At 41.3% G+C, this 15,081-nt stretch overlaps 1 protein-coding gene across 2 annotated transcripts; it reads right to left on the minus strand.

Moving 5' to 3' along the window:
* Positions 1-274: 274 nt before the first annotated feature.
* On the minus strand, positions 275-12,629 carry PGF (placental growth factor). 2 transcript variants are annotated; one of them, XM_063293619.1, is made up of 7 exons: positions 12,302-12,628; positions 10,168-10,210; positions 8,330-8,526; positions 6,671-6,747; positions 3,548-3,577; positions 3,392-3,459; positions 275-474 (listed from the first exon to the last, which is right to left on the minus strand). In XM_063293619.1, the coding sequence occupies exons 1-6, from the start codon at positions 12,356-12,358 to the stop codon at positions 3,399-3,401; spliced, it is 465 nt and encodes a 154-aa protein (XP_063149689.1). In that variant the 5' UTR covers positions 12,359-12,628; the 3' UTR covers positions 275-474; positions 3,392-3,398. The 2 variants fall into 2 exon arrangements, with proteins under 2 accessions (XP_063149689.1, XP_063149698.1); XM_063293628.1 differs by lacking the exon at positions 3,392-3,459 and having other exon boundaries at positions 12,302-12,629.
* Between the last annotated feature and the right edge of the window lie 2,452 nt (positions 12,630-15,081).

Here is a 15,081-nt window from a genome sequence, read left to right on the forward strand (position 1 = left end):
GACGCATTTGCATCTGTCTTAATCGTTAAGTTCTCCAAACTCCAAATACTGGGCTTGCAGACATAAGCCAACTGCTCGTTTCTTGTATTTCCATTTTACTCTCAATTCTGCAGAAATCAGAGTGAAATATTAGCTCTATGCAGGCAGGGAATGGACTAAGACAAACAGGTCTTCACTTGGTCCTGGGGCAATACCTCTGTATGCAAAATACCTCTGTATGCAAATATATATATATATAAATATATATATAAATAAATCTCCTTCAGATTGATCTGACATATTCTCACTGTAATGCTGTCTTTACTCCTCCCTTTTTGCTCTGGCATTTCAAGTGAGCAAGCTGCTATCGGCCCCCTGAATTCATCAGTCAAAATTGTGATTGCAGAGGAATGCTGAAGAGGACCGAGCAATAAATAGAGGCATTGCGGCACTGCCCTTGGCTGAGAAAGCAACAACTATCATCAAACGGCACACCTAGAAACAAAGCACAGAAGAGGCTCAGCACCAAGCAAATAAACAGCCAATGATGTTAGCACTGGAACCTGGACAGCTGGAACTACATTTCCTACTCTATATGCAACCTGGTTTCTACTCCGCCGTAATAAATGTGTTATAACAACAGCAGGTGGATTTATACTATTATCTACATTCTAGAACGAAGGCCCAGATACAAAAAATAAAATTACATTTCACTATCTATGTGCCTAAAAACTCCATGAATTTCTCAGATTGGCTGAATTCTCCATATCTGAGCAGCAAACGTTATTCCAAAGTAAACTTGTGAGGAATAGAATTAGCTCCAATATTAAAGTACCGTTGCGTAATGCTTTTATTTTAACCATCTCAGAACAGAATTACTTTTCCCCTTCAAAAGAACAAGACAAAGCTATTAACCATAGGATATGGCAGTTATCGGGAAGTTGTTTCTTTTTAATGGATTAGATCTTATGAACTAAGGAAGTTCACAGAGGGAAAGTTTCCAATGTCGTCCTACGGCATCTGTGCCTCTTTCCTGAAAGTCATGGACCCTCCTGAATGTGAGAGACTGCTGATAAAGTGGGGAATCCATCCAATTTGGGGCAATTCTCCCCACTCCTGTAGACCTCTGCACCTCACCCCACCCCACCCCACCCCACCCCATGATGCATTCTGGGAAAGGAGTGGGTTGCAGGGCAAAGTAGTAGACAGGATGGGAAACTTGTCTTCCAACAACCTCATTAGTTCATTAATTTTAGGATCCAAGCCAAAGATCTAAAGGCAATTAACCATAATGTAAAACAGTAAATAATAATACCAAATCACACAGTAAAATGTACAAGTCCAAAGGATCTGCACAAAGCATAAAAACATTTCGGTTGCCATGTCAAAGGGCTTCTGGCCTAATGTTCCCAAAAGTCTTTTTTCCCCCACTATTTTGCAGCCCGTGTCATTGTAGAGTTCAAGGACGTACGCATCTAACTGCAACATTAAATAGCGTTTCCCAATTGTGGGATTTGCAACTGTGTTGGAATAGCTCATCAGACTGGCCCGTTCATCCTGCGGTGTTTCTCCTACTCTCCATACCCCCAGCCTGCCCACCTCCTATGGCAAGTCCTGTGCTTGCAGGTACAAGCATGCTCCGGTTCTGCCACCCTAACCCTAACCTTTCCCAATGTGTTCTGAAGAATCAAAGGATATAGAAAAAGAGTTAATGTTATTGCACTGAGCATATATGAACTGGCCAGTTTTGCACAGTTTTAGCCAAGGTTTGCTGAAAAAGCCATAATGACCTAGTTTACACATATCACTATGCATGGAAATCACGATTTCCAACCCCCCCTGGTTCAGCACAGTGTATCAAATCCAAGCCTTTGCTACCAGGCTTCTGTTCCTTGAGCAGAAGCCCTTCTGGCCACAGAAACACCCTTTCAGAATAGAGAGGTCTTAGGGGCAGGGGATGTATATGTGAGTGAGAGAGGAAGGAGGTCCAGATACTGTGTTGGTTTGAAAAACAAAAAAGTAGTTCTTTGGATCCTAGTACCTATAACTTAATTCTGCCCTTAAAACAGTGTTTTTCAAACTTGGCAACTAAGATGTGTGGGCCTCAGCTCCTAGAATTCCCAATATGATGCCTTCCATATAAATGGCATTATGATTCCCATCACCCACCCTGCCAGGATGGTCATATTATTAGGACATCAGGTTGGTAAAGGCTAATTTAAGCAAGCAAGCAAGCAACTACTATATTGAATTTATTCTGTGTCTCCGAACAAAAGCATTTTGTAAATGAGCACAGCTGATTATAGCAGCCCAATAAATGAGTGCTATTTTTTTAAACCAAAAATTAATGGCTAGAAAAATGATTAAAAAAAAAAGTTTTCATGACAGAAGGGAAAGCGGCAGCCTTAGCTATAATAAACCACATAAATACAGTAATCTTCAACACATTAATAAGACGCAATGGAAAAATAGCTACATTTATCTCTTTCAAATACTTCAAATCCTTTCATAGCTTCCCTTTCCCTGTAGATAGGGGCCTCAGTCTGTTCAAGTAAACAAATAATTTGTGTTTTTCTCCTAAAAAATTAAACTATCGTCTGGACAACAAAAGCAAGCAGGTCATTCAAGCTCTTGGCATTTGTTCCTTATTATAATCTGAAGTCTTTCTATGCTGAATTAAATAGGAATATAACGTAGTGTGCTTTACAAGTACAAACAGCAAGGGAAATGCACTTAAATTAAATAGGCAGTTGTTAATGGGTCAGTCCATGCGATTTAATCTTTGCCTCCTCCTCAGGGCAAACACATTAGTGTCTTTTTTATCTCTTTGCTGCTATCTAACAAGTGTCTGGATTTTTACAGCCCAGATCTGAAAGCTTTACTTAAGTCTGTTAACCAGTAAAGCTGCTAATAAGGAAAAACTCTAGACTGTAGGAAACTTAAGGATCTATCATTGCCAAAATCACAGAAATGTACTATCACTCATTGCTTCAAACATGACTGGAAAAGGATGAGATTCTATTCTAATCATGTTGAAACAAAGAGGTCAAATGGCCCTGAAATAATAGCCACTCACTCAGATTGCTTGAAAGAAGCATTATCTAACTAGCCATGAAAGAAAGAGCACAGAGCAAAGAAGAGCAAAGAAAAGCTATGGCTGTCTAGTCAGACTGCACCATCAGCAAAAATAAACAAAAACAGAACCAGGAAATGGGGAAATGCGCACAGATGAATCCATATTGATGCAATGATTATTTATAAAGTAAGTTGGGATTTCCAGACCAAAGAGATATTTTTTCCCACTGGCTTTGCATCATCCATCAGGCCAAATCAGGCACTGATGGGAGGAAAGATGATCGTATGACTCATACACCATAGCATTCTTTTCCCTCTCCCTGCTGTTGATACTCACATAGAGATCAATTTTTGGGTCTCTGCTTTGCCCGCTTCCTCTTGCTGCGTCCCTTGAGTCTCCTCCTCCTTTTGGAGGAAAGTGGGGGAAGAGTGGGTGGGAGATAAGACATTGCAGAGAGTCCCAGCCTCCAGAATCTTTAGTAATGCCACTTACCTCCCTGACTTCAGAGCATCTTGTCGGGGCCTAGAGGAAGAGAATTAGAGAGTCACTTTCAGCATATGGGGTTGGCTGCTACATATGTACAGGGCACTTAGGAGACCTAATGCTATGGGCCGAGCCAAGAGAAAGGTCAAAGTCCCTAAAACAGTGTCCCACGGCCTGTGCTCTGCTTCCTTAAATATGGTTCGTGCTATGCTGTTTTTACCATCATGTTGTCTGTGTGCCTGCTGATTCAGAAATCTCCAGAGGCTCTGAAGAGGGCAAGAATGGGCAGAAAGGCTGAAGTCCAGAGCAGAAGTGAGGAGCCTTTTGACATTTTGTAAGAGGCCCAGAACTAAAGTAGGACCACATAACTCAAGAGGGCAAGGTCTGGATTTTCTGATTTTTGCTGCAGTTCTGTTTTGTGTTTTTTTAACTCATGTTCAACCTACTTAGGACTTCTCTTGCAATGTGACTTTTCCACATTAAAAGTGTGGAAAGTCCTGCTGATTTTCAACAAGAGTGATTAGAGAGGGCTCTGAGGGATGGCCCCAAAAAAGGCCTCAAGTATGATAAGGCTTTGTTCACTCAGCCCCACTTTAGAGTAATAAACGAAGTGTGCGATGACATGTAGGGAGCCAGATATGTCAGATTTACAATAGGTCCTCCAGGAGTCTCAGAAAATGCCTAATAATGCCACTCTGCAAAGAATTGGCTTATAAAGGGAGATTACATCTTCATAAGAAATTGAGAGCTGGGCAGGGTGCTTTTATGAAAAAAAACACCAAACAATGAATTTTTCAAAAAGAAAGCTGTTGTTAAAGAGGCAAAGAAGCCACAAAGCATGATCATAACAGGGGCCAAGAAGAATTAGTAGTGCACATCAGTCCCCAAATATTACTAATTACTAATCTTCCACCCTGGGTAGTTCTAGAGCAGTGTTTTTCAACCCTGAAAACTTTATGATGTGTGACTTCAGCTCCCAGAATTTCCCAGCCAGAGCATGAGCTGGACACAGACTGTTTCTTCCTTCCTTTGGGGAAGAGGAGGTATCCATAAAGGTACCAAGTGTCATGGAAAAAGAGCTGAATTGGAACAGCTGCTAGCTCTGCAACATTTTATCACATGGTTTCCAGCTTATTAAGCATCAAGCATGCATGACATCTGCAGGGCTGTCTACATGCTGATCTTCTATTAGAACGCAGAAAATATACAGAATGCAGCACTTACCTTAATTCTTTTTTAGTTATTTTAAAAACACATTTCTAACCCTTTCAGCAGAATTATGAAAACAAAGAAAACATTCAAGAAAATGTTTGCAAAACTATATAAACATGGTTGTATCATGTATTTATTTATTTATTTATTTATCTATTTTATATCTCACCTTTATTATTTTTATAAATAACTCAAGGCAGCAAACATACCAAATACTCCTTCCTCTTCCTATTTTCCCCACAACAAGAAGTTGGGCTGAGAGAGAGTGACTGGCCCAAGGTCACCCAGCCAGCTTTCATGACTAAGGCAGGACTAGAACTCAGGGTCTCCTGGTTTCTAGCCCGTTGCCTTAACCACTAGCCCAAACTGGCTCCATTATTTATAGATGCACAAACACAAATACACACACACACACACACTTGTATATAAATAAATAAATAAAATGGAGCCAGTTTGGTCTAGTGGTTAAGGCAACGGGCTAGAAACCAGGAAACTGTGAGTTCTAGGTTTCTAAGAGATCAAAGTGTTGACTTTGATCTGGTGGAACGAATATATATATATACTGTATACACACACACACACACACATACACAGACACCATATATATATGTATGCATACATATATTATATATGCAGATCACAGAATTCAATCCATTCTCATATAGCCTTTGATTTGCTTGGGCCCACTTGAAGATGATGGCAATGATGAAGATGGTTAGCATACAGAACATACAGAATCTGTTTGTGTTTTTAAGTATCTTACTATTAAGAAATTGCTAGTTTATGCAATTCAGATTAATTCTGTTTGCATACTAAACTCTAATGACTTTAAGGAATGGCAGAGTAAGAGATTTAATGATTCTGCCATCCTTGTTTCCAATGAAACCAACAAAATCTAATTCTTTCTGACAAATCATATAAAGGCCAACTGAGAATTGCATATTTGGGCTCATGAAGCAAAGAAAGAAGGATCTGCAAGTCAACACTTTGATCTCTTGGAAACCTTAATTTAATCTTACTTCTGCTAATTTAGATACGGGAAAAACAAAATTAGGTTTTGACGAACCCAGTGAAAATATATTCCTTTTAATACAGAGGATGAAATATGGTGGGGATTGGTAAAGCTTATCATGATGTCAGTAAAAAACACTGCCCCAATAGGAGTAACTGTGAGCAGAATTTATTTCAGAACACACTGATGTACAGTATATCTGGATGATCTGCTACAAACCTTAAGTCAGGTTTTCTGACTCCAAATTAACTAACATTAACAATGCAAAAGCTTTATTTTTTTATCTCTTACACCATGATAATTGAAAAAGAATCCTCAGTGGAAAATCAGATGTTTATATGAAAGGAGTGGTAATTTATTTATTTGGCAAATTTATATGGCCACTCATCTCATGAGAGTGACTCTGGGCAGTGTACAACAATGCAATAAACAATAAATATATATACCTAAAATCATTATATAATCATTTAAAAACATAAAAAACTATAAAAACAGAAACAATACAGAAAAGAAAATTAAAGGCAAAGGAATGTTAATAATGGAGCCACCTCTCTAGATCAGCTTGATGCTGGTGCTAATCACAAAACCATGCACTCAGAGACATGTTTCTTGTTTCTAAATTCACAGAAGTTATCTGCATAGCTTCAGTTGCTAGACCTCAGCGTTCCAGTAAAGAGTTGATCCTGTGAGTCTAAAGTCAGTCTATCTCTAATGCAATTCATGTGATGTTAACAGGAAGTCTGAAATACCAGTTTCTGAAGTGTAAGAGCAAAGATCTCAACTATGAGGCAGATTCTCAAGGGGAAGGGTTTGTGGGGTTTATTAAAAGCCTGTTTTCCCTTGTCCCCTAATTTGGACACTATGAAGCACTGGATGCACCTACCAAATGCCACAGCAAAGTTGCTCACCTGCATGCACATTTCCTGTGTTCAATGAATGACAAGTCCACAAAGGGTGCTGGATCCTCTGAATTGATCTTCATGAGCTGAAAGAGTAAAATCTAAGTAATTTGTTGAGCATCTTTATCCTTTTCCCCGCTTCTCCCACTTGGCCTGGACCAGTTTTTCTGAGATAGAATGTCCAAGTATGACTCCATCCCCAGAGCCATAGATTAATAAAGAGGAGAGTGTTTTTCTTTCACATCAAAGGGAGGTTTTTCTTGGCTGACCGTATCTATGGGCCAGACAGGCAACACGTTAAAATGATTTATGCATTATTCAGTGGTGTATTGCTAAATGTTTAATAACCGGCTCTGTTGGCTCCATTGCTGCTGCTGCACTGCAGAACAGCTGATTGGAGCAGTAGGTGTCAAGACTCAGCTCTGCTCTCATTCTGCAAAATTCCAGAAAATTTAACGATCAGCTTTTATGCGCTGGTGGGAGCTGGCTCCAGCACATCACTGCATGTACTGCATATAATGTATGCCTGCATACATTATGTATGAGCCATGTAATGTATCTGATCTTTACTTTAAAAATAACCCAGGAAGAACAGTAATAAGCAGAATTTGGGCTATGTTGGGAGAGTTGTTTTTAATTCTTTGTTCCTGCATCTTACTTCCAGAGAAAAATTACCCCTCTGAAGCTGCTGTTTCCCCATTAGGGCAAATAGTTATTTAGCTAAACAGCTTTTATTGCCTCCTAAAGGAAGTGGCAGATTTGGGGAGGCAATTCTTACCATGAGGCAGATAGAACTCACCACATCTTCACACTTGCTACAGGTAATCCTCACTCACTAACTGCAACCATTCAAAGTTACGACGGCTGGGAAAAGAACATCTTTGCTACCAATCTTGCCTTTACAGCCGTCACAGTGTCCTGCAGTCACAATATTTCTATTTGGGTGCTTCACAACTGGCATGCATTTATGACTGTCGCAGCATCCCACGATCAAGTGATCGCCATTTGTGAGCTTCGCAACCAGCTTCCAACAAGCAGAAATAATGGAGAATGTGGAAGTGAAATTGCAAGTCACAGTCACTTCATGTCTCACATAACAACTGCAGCTCTAAGAGACAGAGTTGCCGGTCCCAGTTGTGGTCAGTAAGCAAGGACTACCTGTATTGTCCCAATTTTATTTATACAGATACTTATACCTTTTAAAGTAAAAAAAATGCTACACAAATTCCTACATAAATTTAATGTGTCATCCAGTCTGGTTTTAAGGCAATTCCTTCATCTGATCCCATGTCTGTTAGGACAATGTTTCTCAACCTCAGCAATTTTAAGATGCTTGGACTTCCCCTCCCAGAATTCCCCAGCCAGCATACTGGCTAGGGAATTCTGGGAGTTGAAGTCCATCCATCCTACTGTCCTGGGACAATGGAGATGTGGGGTTTTGAGAATATGGGGCAACAATGTACAGTTTTTTAACCAGAATATTATGAACAGTTCCAGAAATTCATTCCACTGCTGTGGGGCCTCAGCAATGAACATTAGTTTCTTAGCAGCAATCTCTGCCTGAATTGCATCTGTATGAAACAAGCAAGCAGTGGCAGCTAACCAGAGAGAAAGTGAGGAGGCAGCTCTGTGCTCTAGGACAAGTGGGACTAGAGTGTTGTCACCTACCTCCATAGTGACATTGGCAATTTCCACTGGGACACATTGCAGCATCTCATCTGCACAGCATCCACAACAGCGACGCAAAGAAACACAGGAAGGGCTGAACACGTGCTCCACTTCATTTGGGTATTCTGATACAACACTGACCAGTTTTTCTAAGGGCTGGCAGGAACTGCGATTCCAAACATCTTGAAAGGATACCACTAAAAAGAAGCAAAAGGTATGAAGGTAAAACGTTTAGTTGCCCAGTTCCTTCATACATCCTATGCAGGAAGTGCATGTAGGAAGCCATTGTGTCTCTTTATTGTGTGCTGGACAGACTGCATGTAGATATTGTATCCCATTCTGGGCATATTTTAGGAAAGATATTGACAAGAAGGAGTGTCTCCAGGGGAGAGCAACCAAGAAGACAAGGGATCTGGAAGGAAAAACTTTTGAAAAAAAATTTGGAGGTGCTGCATAGGTGTAGGCTGGAGAAGAAGACTGTGGGGAGACTTGATAGCTTCTTCAAGTATGTAAAGGACTATTAGGTAGAAGATGGGACAGAATTGTTCAGAGTTGTTCTAGAGAAGAGGACAAAAATGTGCTTAAATTATATGGAAGTAGGTTTTAGTTGGACATCAAGAAAAATATTCAAATGGTAAGAGCTATGCAAGAAGACTTCCTTGGGAGGTGGTAGGGTCTCCATTGCTGGAGGGGTTTAAACAGAGGCTGGGTGGGAATACTATAGCAATAGATTCCTGCACTGGGCAGGGGATTAGACAAGATGATCTCCACTCCCTTCCTTCCATCTCTTACATCCTATGTCTCTAGAAAGCTGCCTTGCCCCTATTTCAGTACTATCTACAGTACCTCAAGGTTAGCAACATGTCACTCATGAGTACCAGGGATTCAGTGACCCTTAAAAACAATGCCTACCGCCCCTACAGCTTAAATTGCAATCATTCTGAGAGTTTAACCAAGATGGAGGAAATCTTGAAAGATTTGAGTTTTTATGAGATCCCACTGCCCACCCCACCCCACCCCACTCTTTCTTGGAGGGCAAGAACCATTATTCAAGATTGCACAATGATGTCTGTGTGGCCAGGGTTCAGAAAAAATGCTGGCTTTTCATCTACTGAATGGCCATGGTGCTTCAAGATGTTGAACAGAGGTCTTTTCCATCAAATACTTCAAACCCTAATCTTTCAACTGGAGATTCTGGACTAAACAAGATCAGTTATATTAAAAGTAACAGTAAACTGACTCTTTGCAGTTAGCAAGATTTTAAAAATATACGAACAGTATTTACTGGGGAAGTGAAAATTACTAGAATTGTGGAAGATAAGAGGAAAAATCTTGCACTTTTCCTCTGTGTTCATATTGTTAGTTGAACCACAGTATTTTCCCTTTATTAAATCAATTTCTACAGATTTCAGCTATATTAGACTTTATAATCTAAGTAAACAAGGTCATAACTGAAAAGAGGAAAGGAAAAACTTGGAGGGGAGAGAAAAAAGTTACATGGAAATCTGTAATCATAGCATCATCTGTTACCATTATTCATACCACCCACTTCCATCTGAAGGTACACTATTTGCTTTCTGAAAAATTTGCACATTGAATGCAAAACAAAACAAAACAAAACAAAAACCCTGTTAACATTATGTCTTGAACTGGCCATTGGCTGTAATATGAGAAGTTGCAGACTGGGTCAAGGGATTCACAAAAAGGGTGGAAGTTTTTAAAAAGAAATACAATAGGTAGCATCAGAGCACACAAACAGCCTCCAAGACTCTTCTTGTTGGATATATTTGTCTGTGACCAAATTCACACTATAAGAGAAGGTCACGCTTCATACTCACCTGCTGCATCAGTAGTGCTGTTCTGAGGAACCATGTCTTTTTTCTAGGAAGAGAAGGGAAAAAAGAGGAAGAGCTAATTTTCCCAGTACATTCCAGAAACAGAAAGGTGGAAATGCTGACATAACATGCCCCACAACCCTTCTCTAAGAAGTTTGGGGGCTGTAACAACCAGACTTTTCAGCACAAATGGCTTACAGCTGGGAATCCTGGGGGTTGCAAAGTTAATACCTCTCAGTGTCTATAAAGTTGATTTCAGAGATATGTGACAGTCCACAAACTTCACCTCAGGGCTTCCTAGAGTTCAAAACATTCATTCATCCAGTAACGATAGGAGAAGTCTACCTGTGGTTTGGTAGAGGATTTAAAAGTAAAGACAATGCCAAGCTGACACCACCAGAACATAAGGGAAGGAGGAACCATCCTGTTCATTTTCTTCTTATTTACTTTTGTGTTTTCCCTCTTTGGAGGTAAATTCATACTAGAAGTGAACATTTCTCTCAATTTTGGGAGAGGGTCAAGAAAATAAAATTAATGCGTCCCACAGATTAACTCCTGATATACCCATGGAAAACTGCTTTTTAACATTTTATCAAAATCTGAGAAATAAGGGTCCTGGACATTTCCAGGGCAGCTGCAAGAGGGTTTCTAAGACTGTATGTCCCACTTTGAAGTGAAAGGTCCCCTGTGCAAGCACCGAGTCATTGGGGGGATGCCGCTTCTGCGAGTTTTCTTGGCAGACTATATCGGGGTGGTTTGCCATTGCCTTCCCCAATGTCCCACTTTAAAATCAGCTTTTTCTGTCTTCAGAATGGAAGATCTAAAACTATCTATGGTTCACAGGATGCCTTTTGAGGGCCCAGTTGGATAGGGAGATGTTAGCAACAATCCCCTAGCCAGATCTCCCTGATGTAGGACAGAGCTACTTGTATTTGTAATCTGATGCAAGTACTCTAAAACTATTTGCTGTCTCAAGTGTGAGGAAGGATGCTTCCTTGCCAGCATAGAAGTAAGTTTCAACTACTAATCAGATTAGCTTCTTTGTACGCAGTTGTCCTTTATGAGTAAATGTCTTGGGTTAGCCTTGGCTTGCACGTACATAGAATGAGAGAAAGTCACTACCCAGACAAGCCTGCAAGAAAACTTTTAGATTCAGCATATAATCAGATTCTTTTAGATTCAGCATAGTAGCAATCTTGCTATGATGCATTTGATGATGCTATCCTGTCTTCTTGCAATTCCCAAACGTTGTGTTAGAAACACTAGGTGTCAGTCTAGTTTACAATTTCCCATAATCTAACATTTATATAAGGGTGGGGGAACTAAAGATTTGAAGAGTCAGTTAGTGATCAAAAAGGAATGCAAGAAAGGAAGAGAAAGGAAGAAACAGAATTAAATGCAGGAGACGCAGCTTGCTAGTCCTAAGGTTAGACATGAAGATGGTAATAAGAGTATGGTAAAAGAAACACTTTTGGATTAGCTTCTACATAGGGAAAGATGGCAAATTTTCCAAATTTTATTGTTGGTTAATGAATTTGATCATCATAACTTTGAAGCAACTTATACTAATTCATAACAATTCAGTAAGAACTTCTTGCATACGCACAAACGTGGCTGTATAAAATTTGATGGCCTGCCCTGCATAAAGATGAAAAATGACCAGTCACTTGCAGCTAATGACAAAGGTTGGTAGCAATAATCCACCCCCCCCTGCCATATACATGGGTCTACCAGCGTATTGCATTGTTTTAGTCACAGAGGATAAAACTTCACCTGTGAAACACTTGACAGTGTAGCTTCCATATATCTGAGACTTAGGCAAAACGCCTCCGAGGTCAGTACCAGGTCGGTTCTTCGCATTTTAGTGAAGAGGGACAGCACCGGCCGTCGGGGCTTCTTCACTCAATGCGCTCGGAGGAAAGTGGGAGACACAATCGCACACCCACCTACCACACCCAGGAGAGCGGCACGGGGAGTGGGGGGCTCGGGCACTGCACACCCAGCAGGCAGAGTGGGGCGCGATGTAGCAGGCTACGGCACAATGAACCCCCCTCCCCCCCAAATCGGGAAATTCTCTCAGATCTGGCCCGCCAGGGATCGGGGACGGCTAATTAGTCACCTCGGAAGTTTCCCTCACCTGCGCGCCCGCCAGCTGCAAAGCCAGAGCTACGAGGAACCCGCGAAGAAGTTGCATCGCGGCCGCCAGCTACTTCCAGAGGTGACCTCCAGGATCGGTCAATGGACTGTATTACTGCCGGCTTTCGGAAGACTCCGGGAGCCCAGGCGTCGCGTTTCCCGGATTCCCCGCGTCGATTTCGCGAAGAGCCTCTCGTGTCTCAGAATCAGGCACGATTCCCGCGCGCCGAGCGAGGAGCCGCTTCCAGCACGCCGCCCACCTCGCTCCACCCGAGGTTGCTGCGACTGGGAGTGAGGCTGTGGGTCTCTCCTGTTGCCCCAGGGCCATGTGAAGGCTGCCCGCTTCCCAGCTCCTCCCACGTCCCCTTGGACTCCCGCCCTCGTTCCCTGCCGCTACAGCCCCGGGGGATTTCTGGCGGACGTTTCCGGTGGCCCACCGTGCTGGTTTAGCTGAGCTGGCGGACGCGTCGCAAGATGGGTCTTTTTTTTTTTTTTTTGCGGGAAAGCCCTAGTGCCTCCGCTGGGAAGTTCCTGGCCCCGCTAGCCTCCGGGGTTATTGAGTAACGCCTGCCTGCCTGCCTGCCTTCCCCAAGCCACGCTCCGCAACAGGCGCTACCGTACTCTCCGCCGCTTGCCGGTTGAGAGAGAGAGAGAACCAATAGTATTTTTCTTCTGAGCGTGGACTGTAGCCTGAGGATGTTACTACGGAATTCCTGCTTGCCATTTATTGATTTTCCCTACCTTCGTTCGTCTTGAGAGGTTCTTAGAGCAGAGGCCTTTTGATGCCTGAGGTGGAGCATCAAGATTTTAACAAATGGATGTGAGCTGGGGGCACTCTTTGAGATCTGTAATGGGATGCCTTTGAGGGTAACCTCATAAACTAGGAAGGCACTTCTGTGTGCAACATGAGATTAATCCCATCCCTCTTTGGATTGCATATAGAATCTTTCATTAGAAAACTGCAGCCAATTCAGCATATGGGCAAACAGCCTAAAACCTGTTTGAACAGTTGCACTATATAGTTTGCGCTTAATTATTTGCATAGGAGGATCAGAGTTGTCATCTTTAAAGGCCTTCTTTATATATGAATGGTCTTGACGGGTACCAGCCACTGTTCTTTAGATAGTCCATCTAAGAAAGTTCAAACATCCTTCACTTCCAACACAGAAGGGATCTAACATGCATATAAACGTTTGGCGACTGGCTAATTGTCACCATTTTAAAATTTAAATCTAACTGTTGCATTCCATATTTTGTCTTGTATTTTGGTTATATTGTTTATGTTTTCTCTTATTATAGTTCTATATTTTTTAGTTTTACTTTTAATGATGTTTACCCTAGGTGTTTGAATTGGTTGTATGTTTTTATTGGATTGCTGTAAACCATGGTAAGTCTACTGTTTTGGTGGTAGGTAGATAGATAGATGATAGATATAATATGAATTCATATGTATAATATCAGAGAATATCTGTAGCTCAGGGTTGAACTCTGGGTTGAACTGTGGACTTCTTGGTTGTTCCCTGAGGTTGGTTGGTTGCTTGCAGACATTTCATTACCAAACTAGGTAACATCACCAGTGCAATTGAGTGTCGGGTTTGCTGCCTGTTTATATGTACTGTATAGTTTCTCCCAGAATGGGGCAGAATCTTGACTGGCCCAGGAGTCAGCATCATTGCATGCATGTAGAGCCCCTTCTTATATTATATTGTAGCATGGGCATCTGTGGGAAGAAAGTTTTTTAAAAAGTCAGGATGACAGGCATGACTGTGTGATCAAAATCCTGTCCCTTTTTTAAAAAGTGTGGGGTTCAATTGAGTGTTCACACCCATCCTCTTGATTTCTTTTACCCGACTCTCCCCAGATACTGCTGGTTGTAAGCATCAAACTTTTCCTCAATTTGCATCTTGCACTGTGATACCTGAGTGATTGTTTTGTCAGATTTTTGGCTTGAAGCACTTGTCTCTCTTTGGCATGTCATTGTTTTTTTGCAAAGTTGCTTCTTATGGCATTTAAGATGTTTTATTGTCGCTTGATTTATGATATATCATTATCATTTCAATTTTATTTCTTTGAAAGCTGTGTTTGAGGCTTTTACTCTGAAAGAAATGTAGAAATATAGGAAGGAAGGAAGGAAGGAAGGAAGGAAGGAAGGAAGGAAGGAAGGAAGGAAGGAAGGAAGGAAGGAAGGAAGGAAGGAAGGAAGGAAGGAAGGAAGGAAGGAAATTCCAGTTCTCACTTAGAGGAAGTTGTGTTTAGTATTCAGGGGATTCTTAATTTTTCCAGAACATTTTCAAACTTGAGTAGAAAGTGCAGAGTAATGGACCAGTGCTCTGAGTCAAAATAAGCCAATTCTTATTTCTAATCAAGTGTAAGATTTGGATTTAATGTTTGCCAGCTGTCTTGAATACTTGCCAGACTAGAAAGGCAAGCTGTAAATCAAATAACTGAATAAAACAAAGAGCATACTGCTGCCCACCACTGTTTTGAATTTTAACTGCTCCATTTTAACTGCTCCATAAAGCTGAAAGCAATGGTCTTTCCTGTACTGGATGCTTCAAGCAGAAACTGGACAACTATCGGTCAGGAATGCTTTCATTCTGATTCTTCCTCCCCTGATCAGGAATATACAACCATGTAGAAACATTTTTTTCTGGAAGCAGTTTGCCTGTCCCTTCTCTGCCTAAATTTCTACATTCTCTTTTCTCCAAAGTTCAGATCCTTTGAACTCCAGATTGCTGATGGTTCCGTGTGTTCTTCATATGTATCAAACTGCGACTCCCG

This window comes from Candoia aspera, chromosome 1 (genome assembly GCF_035149785.1).
Source record: "Candoia aspera isolate rCanAsp1 chromosome 1, rCanAsp1.hap2, whole genome shotgun sequence".
Lineage (NCBI taxonomy): Eukaryota > Metazoa > Chordata > Lepidosauria > Squamata > Boidae > Candoia > Candoia aspera.

Coding starts and splice junctions, on each gene's coding strand:
- PGF (XM_063293619.1), bottom strand. CDS start 12,358: ATGCAACTTCTTCGCGGGTTCCTCGTAGCTCTGGCTTTGCAGCTGGCG. Junction 10,211..12,301: donor TGCAGCTGGCGGGCGCGCAG/GTGAGGGAAACT, acceptor TTCTCTTCCTAG/AAAAAAGACATGGTTCCTCA. Junction 3,460..3,547: donor GATGCTCTGAAGTCAGGGAG/GTAAGTGGCATT, acceptor TTCCTCCAAAAG/GAGGAGGAGACTCAAGGGAC.